Genomic DNA, 20,296 nt, shown 5'->3' on the forward strand with positions numbered 1-20,296 from the left:
GAGCACCGGGAGCACGTCTGTGCAAGCGTGTGAGCACCGGGAGCACATGTGTGCAAGCGTGCGTGCAGAGGGAGCATGCACGTGCACCAGGAGCACAGGTGTGCAAGCGTGTGAGCGTGGGGAGCACATGTGTGCAAGCGTGCATGCAGAGGGAGCATGCACGTGCACCAGGAGCACAGGTGTGCAAGCGTGTGTGTGCATGGGGAGCTGGTGTGAGCACCGGTGTGCACGTGCGTGCAAGCGTGTGAGCACGGGGAGCACGTGTGTGCAAGCACGTGTGCATGGGAAGCCGGTGTGAGCACCAGGAGCACATGTGTGCAAGCGTGTGTGCACAGGGAGCAAGCCCGGGCACCGGGGGCACGCGTGTGTGCACGCGTGTGTGCACCGGGAGCCGGTGTGAGCACCGGGAGCACGTGTGTGCAAGCGTGTGAGTGTGGGGAGCACGTGTGTGCAAGCATGCACGCAGAGGGAGCATGCACGTGCACCAGGAGCACCTGTGTGCAAGCGTGTGAGCATGGGGAACATGTGTGTGCAAGCGTGCACGCAAAGGGAGCATGCACGTGCACCAGGAGCACGCGTGTGCAAGCATGTGTGGGCATGGGGTGCAACCCGGGCACCAGGAGCACGTGTGTGCAAGCGTGTGAGCGTGGGGAGCGTGTGTGTGCAAGCATGCGTGCAGAGGGAGCATGCACGTGCACCAGGAGCACGTGTGTGCAAGCGTGTGTGTGCATGGGGTGCAGGCCCGGGCACCGGGAGCACGTGTGTGCAAGCGTGTGAGCGTGGGGAACGCGTGTGTGCAAGCGTGCGTGCAGAGGGAGCATGCACGTGCACCAGGAGCACACGTGTGCAAGCGTGTTTGCGTGGGGATGCCGTGTGTGCAGTGGGAGCAGGCGTGTGCAAGCGTGTGTGCACGGGGAGCAGGCGTGAGCCCCAGGAGCACGCGTGTGCAAGCGTGTGTGGGCACCAGGAGCACACGTGGGCACTGGGAGCAGGCGTGTGCAAATGCACGCGTGCACAGGGACCAGGCGTGGGCACGGGGAGCACACGTGTGCAAGCGTGTGGGCACGGGGAGCCGGCGTGTGTAAGCGTGCCTGTGCACGGGGAGCACGCGTGTGCAAGCGTGTGTGTGCACGGGGAGCCGGCGTGAGCCCCAGGAGCAGGCGTGTGCAAGCGTGTGAGCGGGGGGAGCACGCGTGTGCAAGCGTGCAGGCAGAGGGGGGACGCAGGCGCACCGGGAGCGGGCGTGTGCAAGCGCGCGTGCGCGGCACCACGCGTGTGAGCAGGCCGTGGCACCGCCCCCCGCGCGCGCGGGGCGCCCCTCGTGCCAGGCGGCGACCCCTCGTGCGACACGCGCACCCCTCGTGCGAGGCCCGGCCCCGATTCGGCCCGGTTCGCACCCAGAATCCTTTGCCGTTGCCATGGCGACCGTCAGGCGCTGCCAGGCCCGGGGGTGGGGGAGGGGCGCGGGGGGCCGCAAGCGCCCGGACACGCGTGTGCGCGCACACGCCAGGCCCTCGTGCGAGGCCCCCGCGCGAGGCGCGGCGGGCGCGCGCCCTCGTGCGACGCACGCGCGCTCCCCCGCCGCCGCGCCGGCGCCTCTCGCACGCCCCGCCCTTCGCACGCGCGCCCTTTCGCACGCGCGCCCTTCGCACGCGCGCCCTTCGCACGCTCGCACGGGGGCCCGCGCGCCCTTCGCACGCTCGCCCGCGCTCGCCCGCCGCGCGGCTACGGGGCCGCCCGCCCCTCTTGCACGCCCACCCCTGCACCCGTGCACGTGGCCGGCGCTCCCCCCGCGCGCTCGCACGCGCGCGTGCCCGGCCGCGCCGCCGCCTCGGCCCCACGTGCGAGGGTGGGGGCGGGGGACCGAAACGAGGCCAAACGAGGCCGAACGAGGGCGCGGGTCCCGCGCGGGGCCGCTTGCACGCGCGCGTGCAAGCCCCGCCCTCCCGCAGGCCCCGGAGGCGCACGTGCACGCCCGGCCGCTCTTGCACGCCTGTCACCACCGCCCCCCCCCCTTGCACAAGCCCCCCCCCCCCCCCCCCCCCCCCCGTTGCACGGAGCTCCCTGCCGTTTGCACGTTGCACAGCCCCCTTGCACGAGCAACCCCCCCCGCACGACGCCCGCCTTGCACGAGCACCCCCTTGCACGAGCACCCCCTTTGCACGAGCACCCCCTTGCACGAGCACCTCCCTTGCACGAGCGCCTTGCACAGACCCCCTCCCCCGCCTTGCACGTTGCACGCGGCCGCCTTGCACGAGCGTGGCCCCATTGCACCGAGCCCCCCCCCCCCCCGCTGCCTTGCACGGTTTGCACGGCCTCCCTTGCACACCCCCGCCCCCCCTTTGCACACCCCGCCCCCCCCCTTGCACACCCACCCCCCGGGGCATTGCACGCCTCTCCCCGCCGCTTGCACGCCCCCCCCTTGCACCCCCACCCCCTCCCCCGCCCCTTGCACGCCCCTCCCCCCGCTTTGCACGCCCGTTCCACGACCCCCTTGCACAAATCCCCCCCTCCCCCCCCTTGCACGCCCCCGCCCCCTCCCCCACCCCCCCCCCGTGCCTTGCACGGCCCCGTTCCACCGCCCCCCCCCCTCACTGGTCCCGACCCCCCCCGTGGTCGCCCCGACCCCCCCCAGTCGCCCTGACGCCCCCCTACGGTGGCCACGACCCCCCTCATGGTCGCCCTGAACCCCCACAATGGTCGCCCCGACCTTCCCCCACGCTGGCCCTGACCCCCGGCACGGTCGCCCCGAACCCCCCCCACGGTCGCCCTGACCCCCCCCAGTCGCCCTGACCCGCCTCGTGGTCGCCCTGACCCCCCCCACGGTCGCCCCGACCCCCCCCCAGTCGCCGTGATCCCCCCTCATAGTCGCCCGGACCCCCCTCATGGTCGCCCTGACGCCCCCCATGGTCGCCCCGACCCTCCCCACGGTCGCCCCGACCCCCCTCATAGTCGCCCCGACCCCCTGTTGGTCGCCCTGAACCCCCCCGCGGTCGCCCTGATCGCCCCCCCCGGTCGCCCCGACCCCCCGCACGGTGGCCCGGCCCCCTCCCCCCGCTGGCCCCGACCCCCCGCGCGGTGGCCCGCCCCCCCGCTCGGTACCTGCCGGCGGAGCCGGTGGCGGCGGGGGCGGCCCCGGGCAGCGGCCGAGCGGAGCCCCCGGCGCGGCGGAACGGGAGCGGAGCGGCCCCGGCCCCGCCCACCGCGGCCACGCCCACCCCGGCGGCCGCCTCCGCCCGGCCACGCCCACCGCGGCCCCGCCCACCCCGCGCCGAGCGGGAGAGGGGCGGCGGAGCCCCGCCCACCCGGGCCGCGACGCCCCGCCCACCGGATGGGGCCCCGCCCCCGCCCGCACCTCTGCAATGCCCCGCCCACTACGGCAGCCCCGCCCACTCACACCTGGGCAGACCCCGCCCACCAAGCCCCGCCCCGAGACCCCGCCTCCCACGGAGACCCCGCCCCTCCTGGAGACCCCGCCCCTCCGGGAAACCCCGCCCCCCACTGAGACCCCGCCCCTCCTGGAGACCCCGCCCCTCCGGGAAACCCCGCCTCCCACGGAGACCCCGCCCCTCCCGGAGACCCCGCCCCTCCCGGAGACCACGCCCCCTTGAGGCCCCGCCCCTCCTGGAGACCCCGCCCCTCCCGGAGACCCCGCCTCCCACGGAGAACCAGCCCCTCCCAGAGACCCCGCCCCCTCGAGGCCCCGCCCCTCCCGGAGACCCCGCCCCTCCCAGAGACCCAACTCCCCCTGGAGACCCCGCCCCTCTTGGAGGGCGCACCCCCATTGAGACCCCGCCCCTCCTGGGGAGCCCCGCCCCTTGAGACCACGCCCCCTTGAGACCCCACCCCTCCGGGAGACCCCGCCCTTCCCTGAAACCACGCCCCTCCCTGAGACCCCACCCCATTGGAGCCCCCCACCCCGAGACCCCACCCCTTCGAGACCCCGCCCCCAAGATCCCGCCCCCCGAGACCCCACCCCTTCGAGACCCCGCCCCCCGAGACCCCGCCCCCCCGAGACCCCGCCCCCCGGACCCCAAGAATCAGCGCGGGGGCGGGGGGGGCACAGCCGGGTTTATTCCCTGCCCCCCCCCCCCCCGCGGGGGGGGGATTTGGGGGGCGGGGGGGGCCTCACCTGCCCCCCGCCCCGCCCCCCCCCCCCGCGGCCCCCCCTTGGCCCCCCCCCGCGTCGGGGGCTCCCGACATCATGAGGAAGAGGACGATGGGGATGATGTACATCCACTGCGGGGGGAAAGGGGGGGTCACCCCAGGAACCCCCCCCCGAGAAAAGGGGGGGGGCCCGGGGGGGGAGGGGCTGGGGGAGGTTGGGGGGGCTCAGGAGGGGTTGGGGGGAGTTGGGGGGGCTCAGGAGGGGTTGGGGGTCCCCAAGGGCTGGGATGGGGGGAGTTGGGGGGCCGGGGGGGTTTGGGGGGGCCCAGGAGGGGTTGGGGGGAGTTGGGGGGCCAGGGGGGGTTGGGGGGTCCCCAAGGGCTGGGATGGGGGGAGTTGGGGGGCCCAGGGGGGGTTGGGGGGACCCCAAGGGCTGGGATGGGGGAGTTGGGGGGCCGGGGGGGTTTGGGGGGGCCCAGGAGGGGTTGGGGGGAGTTGGGGGGCCAGGGGGGGTTGGGGGGTCCCCAAGGACTGGGATGGGGGGAGTTGGGGGGCCCAGGGGGGGTTGGGGGGGCCCAGGAGGGGTTGGGGGCAGTTGGGGGGGCTCAGGAGGGGTTGGGGGGGCCCAGGGGTGGGTTTGGGGGGCAGGGAGGATTTGGGGGTGCCGGGGGGGATTTTGGGGGGACACGGAGGGGTTTTGGGGTGCCTGGGGGAGGGGTTGTCAGACACGGGTGAGTCTTAGGGGGTTGGGGGGGGGTGAGGAGGTTTTGGGGGGCCCTGGGGGGGGTGAGGGGTTTTTGGGGTGCCCTGGGGGGGTGAGGGGTTTTTGGGGTGCTTCGGGGGGGTGAGGGGTTTTTGGGGGGCCCTGGGGGGGTGATGGGTTTTTGGGGGCCCCTGGGGGGGGTGAGGGGTTTTTGGGGGGCCCTGGGGGGGTGATGGGTTTTGGGGGGCCCCTGGGGGGGGTGAGGGGTTTTTGGGGGGCCCTGGGGGGGTGATGGGTTTTTGGGGGCTCCTGGGGGGGGGTGAGGGGTTTTTGGGGGGCCCTGGGGGGGGTGAGGGGTTTTTGGGGGGCTCCTGGGGGGGGTGAGGGGTTTTTGGGGGCCCCTGGGGGGACACACGGGTTTTTGGGGGCGGGCCCCTGGGGGGGTGAGGGGTTTTTGGGGGGCCCTGGGGGGGTGATGGGTTTTGGGGGGCCCCTGGGGGGGGTGAGGGGTTTTTGGGGGGCCCTGGGGGGGTGAGGGGTTTTTGGGGTGCCCTGGGGGGGTGAGAGGTTTTGGGGGGCTCCTGGGGGGGGTGAGAGGTTTTGGGGAGCTCCTGGGGGGGTGAGGGGTTTTTGGGGTGCCCTGGGGGGGTGATGGGTTTTTGGGGGCTCCTGGGGGGGGTGAGGGGTTTTTGGGGTGCCCTGGGGGGGGTGAGGGGTTTTTGGGGGCTCCTGGGGGGGGTGAGGGGTTTTTTGGGGGGCCCTGGGGGGGTGATGGGTTTTTGGGGTGCCCTGGGGGGGTGAGGGGTTTTTGGGGGGCCCTGGGGGGGTGATGGGTTTTTGGGGTGCCCTGGGGGGGTGAGGAGTTTTTGGGGTGCTTCGGGGGGGTGAGGGGTTTTTGGGGGCTCCTGGGGGGGGGGTGAGGGTTTTTTGGGGTGCCCTGGGGGGGTGTGGGGGGCCACGCACGTATTTGGCGAAGAAGGACTTCTGCTCCTGGGGGTTCTTGGCGCGCTGGGCCTGCTCCTGCTCCAGGTGCCGGATGAAGGCGGCCGTCTCGGGGCTGGGGGGGCCGGGGGGGTCACGGGGACCCCAAAACCCAGCCCCCCCCCTTCAGGGGGGTCCCCCAAACCCCCCGGCCGCCCCCCGCCTCAAACAGCCCCCTGAAACGGCCCCCTCCCCCCGCCGCAGCACCCATAGGGTGCCCCCAAATGGCCCCCCCAAAATGGCCCCCCCCAAACTGCCCCCCCAAAATGGTTGCCCCAAATGGCCCCCCCCTAAAATAGCCCCCCTAAAATGGCCACCCCCAAAATGGTTGCCCCAAATGGCCTCCCCTAAAATGGCCCCCCCAAAATGGTTGCCCCCAAATGGCCCCCCCAAAATGGCCCCCCCCCAAAATGGTTGCCCCAAATGGCCCCCCCCCAAATGCCCCCCCTAAAATGGCCCCCCCAAAATGCCCCCCCCCAGGGTCCCTGCGTCCCCTGCCCCCCCCAGTGTCACCCCATCCCCCTGTGCCACCCCCCCGTGTCCCCGTGTCCCCCCCGGCTGCAGGAGAGCTCCCCCCCCCCCCATGCCCCCCCCCCGTGTCCCCATGTCCCCACCCCACTGAGGCCCTGAGTGTCCCCACCGTGTCCCCCCATGTCCCCGTGTGTCCCCCCGTGTCCCCTCCACAGCCACCTCCTTGTCCCCTCGTGTCCCCTTGTCCCCCCCGTGTCCCCCCATGTCCCCCCAGTGTCCCTCAGGTCCCCCCCCCGTGTCCCCCCCGTCACTCACGTGGCAGCAGATGGCACTGGGGACCTCCAGGGCCACGTCCTCCACCGTGTCCCCACGTCCTCCACCGTGTCCCCATGTCCCCACCGCGTCCCCATGTCCCCATGTCCCCACCACGTCCCCATGTCCCCACGTCCCCATGTCCCCATGTCCCCACCACATCCCCACGTCCCCACCGTGTCCCCGTGTCCCTGTGTCCCCACCGCGTCCCCGTCACTCACGTGGCGGCGGGCAGGGGCTGCCGCAGGGCCACCGAGGTGTTGATGGCCTCCAGGTCCACGTCCTCCACCGCGTCCCCACGTCCCCACCACATCCCCGTGTCCCCGTGTCCCCATGTCCCCACCGTGTCCCCGTGTCCCCACCGCGTCCCCGTCACTCACGTGGCGGCGGGCAGGGGCTGCCGCAGGGCCACCGAGGTGTTGAAGGCCTCCAGGTCCACATCCTCCACCGCGTCCCCACGTCCCCACCACGTCCCCATGTCCCCACGTCCCCACCACGTCCCCGTGTCCCCATGTCCCCACGTCCCCGTGTCCCCGTCACTCACGTGGCGGCGGGCAGGGGCTGCCGCAGGGCCACCGAGGTGTTGATGGCCTCCAGGTCCATGTCCTCCACCGCGTCCCCACCACGTCCCCGTGTCCCCATGTCCCCACGTCCCCACCACATCCCCACGTCCCCATGTCCCCACCGTGTCCCCGTGTCCCCACCGCGTCCCCGTCACTCACGTGGCGGCGGGCAGGGGCTGCCGCAGGGCCACCGAGGTGTTGAAGGCCTCCAGGTCCACGTCCTCCACCTCCGCGCCCCGGCAGGTCCCCGGCACGGCCACCACCCCCAGGGCCACCACGTTCCCGGCCACGTCCACGTGCAGCGTCAGCTGGTCCGAGAGGTGGGGACTCCACCAGGGCGCACTGGGGGGCACGGGGGGACGGGGGTTATGGGGGGCCCCGGGGGGACACGGGGGGCGGGGGGGGGACGGGGGTGATGGGGGGCACGGGGGGGACGGGGGTTATGGGGGCCCCGGGGGGACACGGGGGGACGGGGGGGGGACAGGGGGTGATGGGGGCACAGGGGGGCACGGGGGGACGGGGGTTATGGGGGCCCCGGGGGGACACGGGGGGCGGGGGGGGACGGGGGGGGACGGGGGTGATGGGGGGCACGGGGGGACGGGGGTTATGGGGGCCCCGGGGGGACACGGGGGGACGGGGGGGGGGACAGGGGGGCACGGGGGGACGGGGGTTATGGGGGCCCCGGGGGGACACGGGGGGCGGGGGGGGGACGGGGGGGGACGGGGGTGATGGGGGGCACGGGGCGCACTGGGGGGCACGGGGGGGACGGGGGTTATGGGGGCCCCGGGGGGACACGGGGGGCGGGGGGGGACGGGGGGGGACGGGGGGTGATGGGGGGCACGGGGGGACGGGGGTTATGGGGGACATGGGGGGACACGGGGGGACGGGGGGGGGAACATGGGGGGACACGGGGGGACGGGGGGGGACGGGGGTGATGGGGGGCACGGGGGACACGGGGGGACGGGGGGGGACGGGGGTGATGGGGGCACTGGGGGGGACAGGGGACACGGGGGGACGGGGGTTATGGGGTGACAGGGGGCACTGAGGGGGACACAGGGTGACGGGGGGACACTGGGGGGACACACAGGGTGACAGTGGGGACACCGGGGGGGACAGGGTGACAGTGGGGACACTGGGGGGGGACACAGGGTGACGGGGGGGACACCAAGGGGGACACAGGGTGACAGTGGGGACACTGGGGGGGGACACAGGGTGACGGGCGAACCGAGGGGGGGACAGGGTGATGGGGGTGACACCGGGGGGGGACACAGGGTGACGGGGGGACCGAGGGGGGGACAGGGTGATGGGGGTGACACCGGGGGGGGACACAGGGTGACGGGGGGGACACCGGGGGGGGGACACAGGGTGACAGGGGGACCGAGGGGGGACAGGGTGATGGGGGTGACACCGGGGGGGGACACAGGGTGACGGGGGGGACACCGGGGGGTGGACACAGGGTGACAGGGGGACCGAGGGGGGGACAGGGTGATGGGGGTGACACCGGGGGGGGACACAGGGTGACGGGGGGGACACCGGGGGGAGGACACAGGGTGACAGGGGGACCGAGGGGGGGACAGGGTGATGGGGGTGACACCGGGGGGGGACACAGGGTGACGGGGGGGACACCGGGGGGGGGACACAGGGTGATGGGGGGACACCGAGGGGGGGACAGGGTGACAGTGGGGACCGAGGGGGGGACAGGGTGACAGTGGGGACACCGGGGGGGGACACAGGGTGATGGGGGGACACCAGGGGGGGACACAGGGTGACGGGGGGACACCGGGGGGGACAGGGTGATGGGGGTGACACCGGGGGGGGGACACAGGGTGACGGGGGGGACACCGGGGGGGACACAGGGTGATGGGGGGACACCGGGGGGGGGACAGGGTGACAGTGGGGACACCGGGGGGGGACACAGGGTGACGGGGGGACACCGGGGGGGACAGGGGGCAGCCCGGGGCCAACGGGGGGCCATCAGGGGGCGAAAAGGGGGTGTGGGGGGGGACGGGGGGGGGGGAGGGGACAACGGGGGCCCCCAGGGCGGGGTGCCCCCCCCACTCACCGCCCGGAGGAAGGAGGTGACGTACTGGGGGCCGCTCTCCTCCCCGGGGCCCGGGGGCTTGCGGGGGATCCGCAAGCCGGTACAGCCCGTCCCTCGCCGCCACCTCCTGCGGGGGGGGGACGGGGGCAGTGTCACCCCCCTGCCAGGTCCCCCGGGGTCCCCCCAACCCCTGGGGTCCCCCCCCCAACCCCGGGGTCCCCCCCCGAACCCGCAGCCGGTTGCGTTCGTCCTCGCTGAGCTGTTTCTGGGTGAGGGCGGGGGCGGGTTCGGCGCCGGGGGTCCAGGCCAGCGTCCCCCGTTTGCGAAAGCGGGGGGGTGTCGTCTAGGGAAGGGACAGACGGACGGACAGGGGACCGCTTGGGTGACCCCAGCGTCCCCGTGTCCCCCCCCCCCCGCTGTCCCCTGCGCCCCCCCGAACTCACCCAGCTCGAAGGAGTGCTCCAGCGGCAGGGAGAGGCCGCAGGCCTCCCCGTCACGGCTCTCGCCGGGCTGCGGGGGGGAGAGAAAGGGGGGGGCGGTGGGGGGCAGGGAGGGGACCCCGGGATGGGGAACCCCCCCCCCCCGGGATGGGGGGACCCCCCCCCGAAGAGGGGACCCCCCCCCAAAAAGCGGGGGACCCCCCCCAAAAGAGGGGGACGCCCCCCCAAAAGGGCCCCCCCCCCCCCTTCCCCCACAAGAGGACCCAGGCCAGGGTCACCCTGCTCATGAATATTAATGAGCCGGCCGGTTTTGTGCCCGCCCCTCATTAATATTAACGAGATGGGTGCAGGCAGGGGCACTGGCCGTCTCTCATGAATATTAATGAGCAAAGAAAGATTTGAGGCTGCTCCTCATGAATATTAACGAGCCGACGCCACACAGCGCAAGTGGCACTGGCCACCCCTCATGAATATTAATGAGCCACGATTTGTGCCCGCCCCAATGAATATTAACGAGATGACCGCAAGCAGGGGTGCTGCCCATCACTCATGAATATTAATCAGCCACGATTTGTGCCCGCCCCCGGTGAATATTAACAAGACAACGGCAGACAGTGGCACTGGCCATCCCTCATGAATATTAATGAGCTGGTAATCGGTAATAGCTGCCTGTTCATGAATATTAATGAGGAGATGGGGTGCTGCCTGCCCTCTGCTCATGAATATTAATGAACAGACACTGGGCACCGCCCACCCACTATAAACCTTATAAATTAGTGTGGGGCGGTGCCCGCCTTCTCGTGAATATTAATGAGCTGTCACCAGTCAGGACCTGCTTTCATGAATATTAAGCAGCTCCCACCAGCCAGGATCATTAATATTAATGAGCTGTCACCTACCAGCCCATAATTTCCATTATTAATGAGTCACCACCAGCCAAGAGTCGCTTCCTCATCAATATTAATGAGCTCCCACTCAGCAGTTCATCTCCCTCATCATTATTAATGAGCTGCTCATAGGGCCCGCCCCCCATAAGCCACCGTGGGGCAGGCCCCGCCCCCTCCTGAATATTAATGAGCTATCACCAGGGAAGACCTCATTACTCACAAATATTAATGAGCTGCCACCACAGATAACCTTCTTACTCATCAATATTAATGACCTCTCACTTGGTAGCCCCTGCCCCCCCACGCCTGTCAGTCAGCGGGGCAGTGCCCGCCCCCTCCTGAATATTAATGAGCCGGCAGGGGACAGCACCCGCTCCCTCATTAATATTAATGAGGTCCCCTTGCCCATACCCCCCCCCCCCCCCCATGAATACGAACGAAGGGGCTGGGGGGGGGCAAACCGGGGGGGTGGGGTGGGCGTGTCCTGCCCCCTCATTAATATTAACGAGTCGGCACCCCCCCCCGACAGGCCCCGCCCCCCTCATTACTATTAACGCCGCGGCCCCCCGGCCCCGCCCCGCCGCTCACCCGCAGCCCGGGGCCTCCCCGGCAGCTCCCGCCGCCGCCGCCCAGCGCCGCCGCCGCCGCCGCCGCCAGCAGCGCCAGGCCCAGGCCCGGGCCCGGGGCCGCCCGCCGCCGCGCCGCCATCTTGGCCGCGCAGGGCACGACGGGACGGCGGCGGGAAGGGGTGGGGCACGGCGGGAAGGGGCGGGCACGGCGGGAAAGGGGCGTGGCGCCGAGAGGCGGGAGCGGGGCGGTAAGCTGAGGGGGCGTGGCTAAAAGGGGGCGTGGCTCGCGGGGAGGGGCGTGGTTAAAGGGGGGCGTGGTCATCGCCCGGCGGGCCGCGGCGCGCGAGGCCGCGGGCGCCATCTTGAGGCGTCCCGGCGCCATCTTGAGTGGCGGCACCGCTCGCCTGCCCGCGGCCTCTCCGAGCCCCCCCGGGCCTCCGTGAGCCCCCCCCCCGGCCTCCGTGAGCCCCCCCGGGCCTCCGCGAGCCCTTCCCTTCCCCCGGGGCCCTCCCCGGCCGCATGGGCCGGCTGTGGCGCTGCCTGGCCCGGGGGGAGTACGGGCGGCTGCGGGACTGCCCGCTCTTCGAGAGCGACTTCCTGCAGGTGAGGGGAGGCCCCGCGGCCCCCGTGGCCCCGTGGCCCCTCAGCCGTGGCCCTGTCCCCCTCCGTGTGTCCCCTCAGCCATCGCCTTGTCCCCTTCGCCTGTCCCCTCAGCCGTGGCCCCCGTGGCCCTGTGTCCCCTCAGCCGTGGCCCTGTCCCCTTCACCTGTCCCCTCAGCCATGGCCCCCACAGCCCCGTCCACCCCCCCCCCTTGTCCCCCCAGCCATGGCCCTGTGTCCCCCTCACTTGTCCCCCCAGCCATGCCCTTGTCCCCCCCCCTTGTCCCCCCCATACCTGTCCCCTCTTTTGTGGCCCTGTCCCCCAGTCTGTGTCCCCCCAGCCATGGCCCCGTGTCCCCTCAGCTGTGGCCTTGTCCCCCTCCCCGTGGCCCCCCCAGCCATGGCCCTGTGTCCCCCTCCCCATGTCCCTTCAACCATGGCCCTGTGTCCCCCTTCTTGTCCCCCCAGCCACGGCCTTGTCCCCCTGCCTGTGTCCCCCCAGCCATGGCCCCCATGGCCCTGTGTCCCCTCAGCTGTGGCCTTGTCCCCCTGCCTGTGTCCCCCCAGCCATGGCCCTGTGTCCCCCTCACTTGTCCCCCCAGCCATGGCCCTGTGTCCCCCTCCCCATGTCCCCTCAGCCATGGCCCTGTGTCCCCCTTCTTGTCCCCTCAGCCATCGCCTTGTCCCCCCCATACCTGTCCCCTCTTTTGTGGCCCTGTCCCCCAGTCTGTGTCCCCCCAGCCATGGCCCCGTGTCCCCTCAGCTGTGGCCTTGTCCCCCTCCCCGTGTCCCCTCAGCCATGGCCCCCATGGCCCCGTGCCCCCCACCCCGTCCCCCTCCCCGCGTCCCCCCAGCCCCCTCCCCCGCGCCCCCCCCCCCCGTCACCGGGTCCCTGTCCCCGCAGGTGACGCGCAGCGGCGAGGCGGCCAGCCGGGTGACGGTGGGCATCGCCGCCACCAGCCCCCCTCCTCCCGCTCCCCGACCTCATGCTGCTGGCGCGGCCGCCGCCGGCGGCCCCCGAAGCCGAGGAGCTCCAGCTTTTCGGGTGAGCCCCCGCTCCCCCCCCCCCAGCACCCCGACACCCTGACACCCCCCCGACAGCCGCCCTCCTCCCCGCCAGGCTCTTGCCGCTGTCCTGCGTCCGTCTGTCCCTGCACAGCCGCCGGCGTCACCAGCTCCGGGCGCGCCTGGTCACCGGCCGAACCTTCTACCTCCAGCTCCTGGCGCCGCCCCAACGCCTCCATCGCGTCTTCGTCCGCTGGATCCGGCTCCTCTTCCTCCTCAGGGACCCCGGTGGGTGCCCCCCGCCCCCCCGGGGACTCCCTGGGGGGGGGACGGGACCCCGGGCCCCCCCTGGGGACGGCGAGGAGCTGGGAGAGGGGGCGCCCGGCCCCCCCCCCCCCAATAAAGGTGGAAGGGAGACAGTGTGGGCCCCCCGTGCTGCGTCCAGCCCCGCCTCGACCCCGGGAAGGACAGACGGACGCCCCGGTCACCCCTGGGGACTCCTGCAGCCCCCCTGGGAAGGACAGACGGACGCCCCGGTCACCCCTGGGGACTCCCGCAGCCCCCCGGGAAGGACAGACAGACGCCCCGGTCACCCCTGGGGACTCCCGCAGCCCCCCGGGAAGGACAGACGGACGCCCCGGTCACCCCTGGGGACTCTGTAGCCCCCCGGGAAGGACAGACGGACGCCCCGGTCACCCCTGGGGACTCCCACAGCCCCCCGGGAAGGACAGAGGGACGCCCCGGTCACCCCTGGGGACTCCCGCAGCCCCCCGGGAAGGACAGAGGGACGCCCCGGTCACCCCTGGGGACTCTGTAGCCCCCCCGGGAAGGACAGACGGACGCCCCGGTCACCCCTGGGGACTCCCGCAGCCCCCCGGGAAGGACAGACGGACGCCCCGGTCACCCCTGGGGACTCTGTAGCCCCCCGGGAAGGACAGAGGGACGCCCCGGTCACCCCTGGGGACTCTGTAGCCCCCCAGGAAGGACAGAGGGACGCCCCGGTCACCCCTGGGGACTCCCGCAGCCCCCAGGAAGGACAGACGGACGCCCCGGTCACCCCTGGGGACTCCCGCAGCCCCCCCGGGAAGGACAGAGGGACGCCCCGGTCACCCCTGGGGACTCTGTAGCCCCCCGGGAAGGACAGACGGACGCCCCGGTCACCCCTGGGGACTCCCGCAGCCCCCCGGGAAGGACAGAGGGACGCCCCGGTCACCCCTGGGGACTCCCGCAGCCCCCCGGGAAGGACAGACGGACGCCCCGGTCACCCCTGGGGACTCCCGCAGCCCCCCGGGAAGGACAGATGGACCCCCCCCAAACCCCCAGGAAGGACAGACAGACACCCCCATAGCCCCAGAAAGGACAGACGGACCCCCCCCATAGCCCCAGGAAGGACAGACGGACCCCCCCCCCATAGCCCCAGGAAGGACAGACGGACCCCCATAGCCCCCGGGAAGGACAGACGGACCCCCCATAGCCCCAGGAAGGACAGACGGACCCCCCCCCATAGCCCCAGGAAGGACAGACGGACCCCCCCCATAGCCCCAGGAAGGACAGACGGACCCCCCCCCCATAGCCCCAGGAAGGACAGACGGACCCCCCCCCCCCATAGCCCCAGGAAGGACAGACGGACCCCCCCCCAAACCCCCAGGAGGGACAGACAGACACCCCCATAGCCCCAGGAAGGACAGACGGACCCCCCATAGCCCCAGGAAGGACAGACGGACCCCCCCCCCATAGCCCCAGGAAGGACAGACGGACCCCCCCCCCCCCCATAGCCCCAGGAAGGACAGACGGACCCCCCCCCCCATAGCCCCAGGAAGGACAGACGGACCCCCCCCCAAACCCCCAGGAGGGACAGACAGACACCCCCATAGCCCCAGGAAGGACAGACGGACCCCCCATAGCCCCAGGAAGGACAGACGGACCCCCCCCCATAGCCCCAGGAAGGACAGACGGACCCCCCCCCCCATAGCCCCAGGAAGGACAGACGGACCCCCCCATAGCCCCAGGAAGGACAGACGGACCCCCCCCCCCATAGCCCCAGGAAGGACAGACGGACGCCCCATAGCCCCAGGAAGGACAGACGGACCCCCCCCCATAGCCCCAGGAAGGACAGACGGACCCCCCATAGCCCCAGGAAGGACAGACGGACCCCCCCCCATAGCCCCAGGAAGGACAGACGGACCCCCCCCCCCACATAGCCCCAGGAAGGACAGACGGACCCCCCCCCCCCCCATAGCCCCAGGAAGGACAGACGGACCCCCCCCCCATAGCCCCAGGAAGGACAGACGGACCCCCCCCCCCCATAGCCCCAGGAAGGACAGACGGACCCCCCCCCCCCCATAGCCCCAGGAAGGACAGACGGACCCCCCCCCCATAGCCCCAGGGAAGGACAGACGGACGCCCCATAGCCCCAGGAAGGACAGACGGACCCCCCCCCCCCCCCCCATAGCCCCAGGAAGGACAGACGGACCCCCCCCCCCCCCATAGCCCCAGGAAGGACAGACGGACCCCCCATAGCCCCAGGAAGGACAGACGGACCCCCCCCCCCCCCCATAGCCCCAGGAAGGACAGACGGACACCCCCCCCATAGCCCCAGGAAGGACAGACAGACCCCCCCCCCATAGCCCCAGGAAGGACAGACGGACCCCCCATAGCCCCAGGAAGGACAGACGGACCCCCCCCCCCATAGCCCCAGGAAGGACAGACGGACCCCCCCCCCCATAGCCCCAGGAAGGACAGACGGACCCCCCCCCCCCCATAGCCCCAGGAAGGACAGACGGACCCCCCATAGCCCCAGGAAGGACAGACGGACGCCCCATAGCCCCAGGAAGGACAGACGGACCCCCCATAGCCCCAGGAAGGACAGACGGACGCCCCATAGCCCCAGGAAGGACAGACGGACCCCCCCCCCATAGCCCCAGGAAGGACAGACGGACGCCCCATAGCCCCAGGAAGGACAGACGGACCCCCCCCCCATAGCCCCAGGAAGGACAGACGGACGCCCCATAGCCCCAGGAAGGACAGACGGACCCCCCCCCCCATAGCCCCAGGAAGGACAGACGGACCCCCCCCCATAGCCCCAGGAAGGACAGACGGACGCCCCATAGCCCCAGGAAGGACAGACGGACACAGACGGACACGGGCGGGCGCAGCCGGGGGCTCCGTTTATTCCCGGGGGGGCCCCTCCCCCCCTCCTCCGGCCCTGGGGGGGGGGGAGGCGTCAGGGGGGGCCGCGCCCCCAGCGCTCATCACCCCCCCAATTAACCCCCCCCAATTAATCACCCCAATTAACCACCCCATTAATCACCCCCCATTAATCACCCCCAATTAATCACCCCCAATTAATCACCCCAATTAATCACCCCCAATTAACCCCCCCAATTAACCACCCCAATTAACCCCCCCAATTAACCACCCCAATTAATCACCCCCAATTAACCACCCCCAATTAACCACCCCAATTAATCACCCCCAATTAACCACCCCCAATTAACCACCCCCAATTAATCACCCCAATTAATCACCCCATTAATCACCCCAATTAATTACCCCATTAACCACCCCAATTAACCACCCCCAATTAACCACCCCCCATTAACCACCCCCAATTAACCCCCCCAATTAACCACCCCATTAATCACCCCCATTATCCACCCCATTAATCACCCCTAATTAATCACCCCTAATTAATCACCCCCAATTAACCACCCCAATTAATCACCCCATTAATCACCCCCAATTAATCACCCCCAATTAACCACCCCTATTAACCACCCCCAATTAAACACCCCATTAATCACCCCCAATTATTCACCGCATTAATCACCCCCTAATTAATCACCCCAATTAAACACCCCCAATTAATCACCCCCTAATTAATCACCCTCCCTAATTAAACACCCCCAATTAAACATGGCCCCCCGATTAAACACCCCCCCAATTAATCACCCCCCAATTAATCACCCTCCAATTAAACACCCCCCAATTAATCACCCCCATCAACCCCCCAATTAACCCCCTAATTAATTAACCCCCAATCCCCCCATTAACCCCCTAATTAATTAACCCCCAATCCCCCCATTAACCCCCCAATTAACCCCCTAATTAATTAACCCCCAATCACCCCCATTAGCCCCCCCAATTAACCCCTAATTAATTAACCCCCAATCCCCCCCATTAACCCCCAATTAACCCCTAATTAATTAACCCCCAATCCCCCCATTAACCCCCCAATTAACCCCCTAATTAATTAACCCCAATCCCCCCCATTAACCCCCAATTACCCCTAATTAATTAACCCCCAATCACCCCCATTAACCCCCCAATTAACCCCTAATTAATTAGCCCCCAATCCCCCCCATTAACCCCTAATTAATTAACCCCCAATCCCCCCATGAACCCCCCAATTAACCCCCCAATTAACCCCCAATCCCCCCATGAACCCCCCCTATTAACCCCCAATTAATTAACCCCTAATTACCCCCATTACCCCCCCAATTACCCCCCCAATTAATTAACCCCAATCCCCCCATGAACCCCCCAATTAACCCCCAATTAATTAACCCCCAATCCCCCCCATGAACCCCCCCAATTACCCCCCAATTAATTAACCCCTAATTACCCCCATTAACCCCCCAATTAACCCCCAATTAATTAACCCCTAATTACCCCCATTAACCCCCCATTAACCCCCAATTAATTAACCCCTAATTACCCCCATTAACCCCCCAATTACCCCCCAATTAATTAACCCCTAATTACCCCCATTAACCCCCCAATTAACCCCCAATTAATTAACCCCTAATTACCCCCATTAACCCCCCAATTAACCCCCAATTAATTAACCCCTAATTACCCCCATTAACCCCCCAATTACCCCCCAATTAATTAACCCCTAATTACCCCCCATTAACCCCCCAATTAACCCCCAATTAATTAACCCCTAATTACCCCCATTAACCCCCCAATTACCCCCAATTAATTAACCCCTAATTACCCCCATTACCCCCCCAATTACCCCCCCAATTAATTAACCCCCAATCCCCCCCATGAACCCCCCAATTAACCCCCAATTAATTAACCCCCAATCCCCCCCATGAACCCCCCCAATTACCCCCCAATTAATTAACCCCTAATTACCCCCATTAACCCCCCAATTAACCCCCAATTAATTAACCCCTAATTACCCCCATTAACCCCCCATTAACCCCCAATTAATTAACCCCTAATTACCCCCATTAACCCCCCAATTACCCCCCAATTAATTAACCCCTAATTACCCCCATTAACCCCCCAATTAACCCCCAATTAATTAACCCCTAATTACCCCCATTAACCCCCCAATTAACCCCCAATTAATTAACCCCTAATTACCCCCATTAACCCCCCAATTACCCCCCAATTAATTAACCCCTAATTACCCCCATTAACCCCCCAATTAACCCCCAATTAATTAACCCCTAATTACCCCCATTACCCCCCCAATTACCCCCCCAATTAATTAACCCCCAATCCCCCCCATGAACCCCCCAATTAACCCCCAATTAATTAACCCCCAATCCCCCCCATGAACCCCCCCAATTACCCCCCAATTAATTAACCCCTAATTACCCCCATTAACCCCCCAATTAACCCCCAATTAATTAACCCCTAATTACCCCCATTAACCCCCCAATTAACCCCCAATTAATTAGCCCCCAGTCCCCCCCCCATGAACCCCCCCATCGCCCCCCCGCTCACCCTCCTCCGTCGCTGTCACTGGGGCACTGGGGGGGGGGAGAGACGCGTTGGGGGGCTGCTGCCGCCCCCCCAGGTATCGGGGACCCCCCCGAACCCCAGGGACCCCCCCAGGTATCGGGGACCCCCCCCCGAACCCCAGGGACCCCCCAGACCCCAGGGACCCCCCCCAGGTATCGGGGACCCCCCCCCGAACCCCAGGGACCCCCCAGACCCCAGGGGACCCCCCCCAGGTATCGGGGACCCCCCCCGAACCCCAGGGCCCCCCCCCGAACCCCAGGGACCCCCCCCAGGTATCGGGGACCCCCCCCCGAACCCCAGGGACCCCCCAGACCCCAGGGACCCCCCCCAGGTATCGGGGACCCCCCCCGAACCCCAGGGACCCCCCAGACCCCACAGACCCCCCCAGGTATCGGGGACCCCCCCCCCGAACCCCAGGGCCCCCCCAGGTATCGGGGACCCCCCCAGACCCCAGGGACCCCCCCAGATCTCGGGGACCCCCCCCCCCCCCCAGCTCCCTTTTGGTGGGCGCCTCTCGGCTCATCACCGGTGCCACTGGTCCCCTCCCGGACCCTTGGGTGCCCCCCCGGTATCGGGGCCCCCCCCTCGATATCGGGGCCCCCCCCAGGTATCGGGGACCCCCCTAAGATATCGGGGACCCCCCCCAGATCTCGGGGACCCCCCCACCCCCTCCCCCAGCTCCCTTTGGTGGGCGCCTCGGCTCATCACCGGTGCCACTGGTCCCCTCCTGGACCCTTGGGTGCCCCCCCGATCTTGGGGACCCCCCCTCGATATCGGGGCCCCCCCCCAGGTATCGGGGCCCCCCCCCAGACCCCAGGGACCCCCCCCAGGTATCGGGGACCCCCCCACCCCCCCCCCCAGCTCCCTTTGGTGGGCGCCTCGGCTCATCACCGGTGCCACTGGTCCCCTCCCGGACCCTTGGGTGCCCCCCCGATCTTGGGGACCCCCCCCTCGATATCGGGGCCCCCCCCCAGATCTCGGGGACCCCCCCCAGGTATCGGGGACCCCCCCCACCCCCCCCCCCCCCAGCTCCCTTTGGTGGGCGCCTCTCGGCTCATCACCGGTGCCACTGGTCCCCTCCCGGACCCTTGGGTGCCCCCCCGGTATCGGGGCCCCCCCCTCGATATCGGGGCCCCCCCCCGGTATCGGGGCCCCCCCCCGGTATCGGGGCCCCCCCCGCACCCCGAATCTCCAGCTTGCACTCGGTGAGGGCCTCCCCCAGCTCGTTGACGGCCCGGCACCCGTAGGTGCCCCCCGTCGAAGGGCCCGGGCTTGCGGATCTGCAGCGTCAGGACGCCCTGGCTGTGGCGCGCCAGGAACCGCGGGTCCTCCCCGATGGCCACCTGGTTCTTCAGCCAGACCACCCTGGGCTGGGGGCACCCCACAATGCACCCGGGCACCCCAAAGTGCACCCCACGGCACCCCACAGTGCACCCCCGGCACCCCGAGATGGACCCGGGCACCCCAAAACCCCCCGCGTCCCCGTGCATCCCCCTCGGGCTGGGGGACCACGAAACCCCCGCCCTGGTCCTGCAGCCAGAGCACCCTGGGCTGGGGGCAGGGCACCCCGAGATGCACCCCACGGCACCCCACAGTGCACCCCGGGCACCCCGAGATGCACCCGGGCACCCCGAAACCCCCCGCGTCCCCCGTGTGCCCCCCTTGGCCTGGGGGGACCACGAAACCCCCGCCCTGGTTCTGCAGCCAGACCACCCTGGGCTGGGGGCAGGGGCACCCCGAGATGCACCCCACGGCACCCCACAGTGCACCCAGGGCACCCCAAAGTGCACCCCGGCACCCCGAGATGCACCCGGGCACCCCGAAACCCCCCCGCGTCCCCGTGCATCCCCCTCGGGC

General features: G+C 69.6%; 3 protein-coding genes across 3 annotated transcripts in view; 1 reads left to right on the forward strand and 2 right to left on the reverse strand.

Moving 5' to 3' along the window:
* Positions 1–4,128: 4,128 nt before the first annotated feature.
* On the reverse strand, positions 4,129–11,221 carry LOC309604135 (ER membrane protein complex subunit 10-like; the record flags this gene model as incomplete). Its single annotated transcript, XM_082339047.1, is given in 10 exon segments — positions 4,129–4,239; positions 5,774–5,867; positions 7,297–7,460; positions 7,462–7,479; positions 9,200–9,274; positions 9,276–9,305; positions 9,408–9,512; positions 9,514–9,521; positions 9,622–9,688; positions 11,094–11,221. Coding segments are annotated over 10 exon segments (792 nt in total). The 5' UTR covers positions 11,214–11,221.
* Positions 11,222–11,470: 249 nt separating this feature from the next.
* On the forward strand, positions 11,471–16,827 carry LOC309604137 (uncharacterized protein; the record flags this gene model as incomplete). The annotated part of the gene is made up of 4 exons (XM_082339049.1): positions 11,471–11,677; positions 12,579–12,719; positions 12,795–12,967; positions 16,815–16,827. Exons 1-4 carry the CDS (start codon positions 11,594–11,596, stop codon positions 16,825–16,827), a joined length of 411 nt encoding a protein of 136 aa, XP_082195175.1. The 5' UTR covers positions 11,471–11,593.
* Positions 16,828–18,436: 1,609 nt separating this feature from the next.
* LOC309604138 (myosin-binding protein C, fast-type-like) overlaps positions 18,437–20,296 on the reverse strand; it is a gene marked incomplete at both ends in the record, with an annotated part of 22,964 nt that continues 21,104 nt past the window's right edge. Inside the window, 3 exon segments of the mRNA XM_082339050.1 lie at positions 18,437–18,447; positions 19,622–19,694; positions 19,696–19,809. Coding sequence (XP_082195176.1) covers positions 18,437–18,447; positions 19,622–19,694; positions 19,696–19,809 — 198 coding nt within the window.

The sequence above is a fragment of the Platalea leucorodia genome, assembly GCF_965183815.1.
Source record: "Platalea leucorodia genome assembly, contig: HAP1_HAP1_SCAFFOLD_378, whole genome shotgun sequence".
Taxonomy (NCBI): Eukaryota; Metazoa; Chordata; class Aves; order Pelecaniformes; family Threskiornithidae; genus Platalea; species Platalea leucorodia.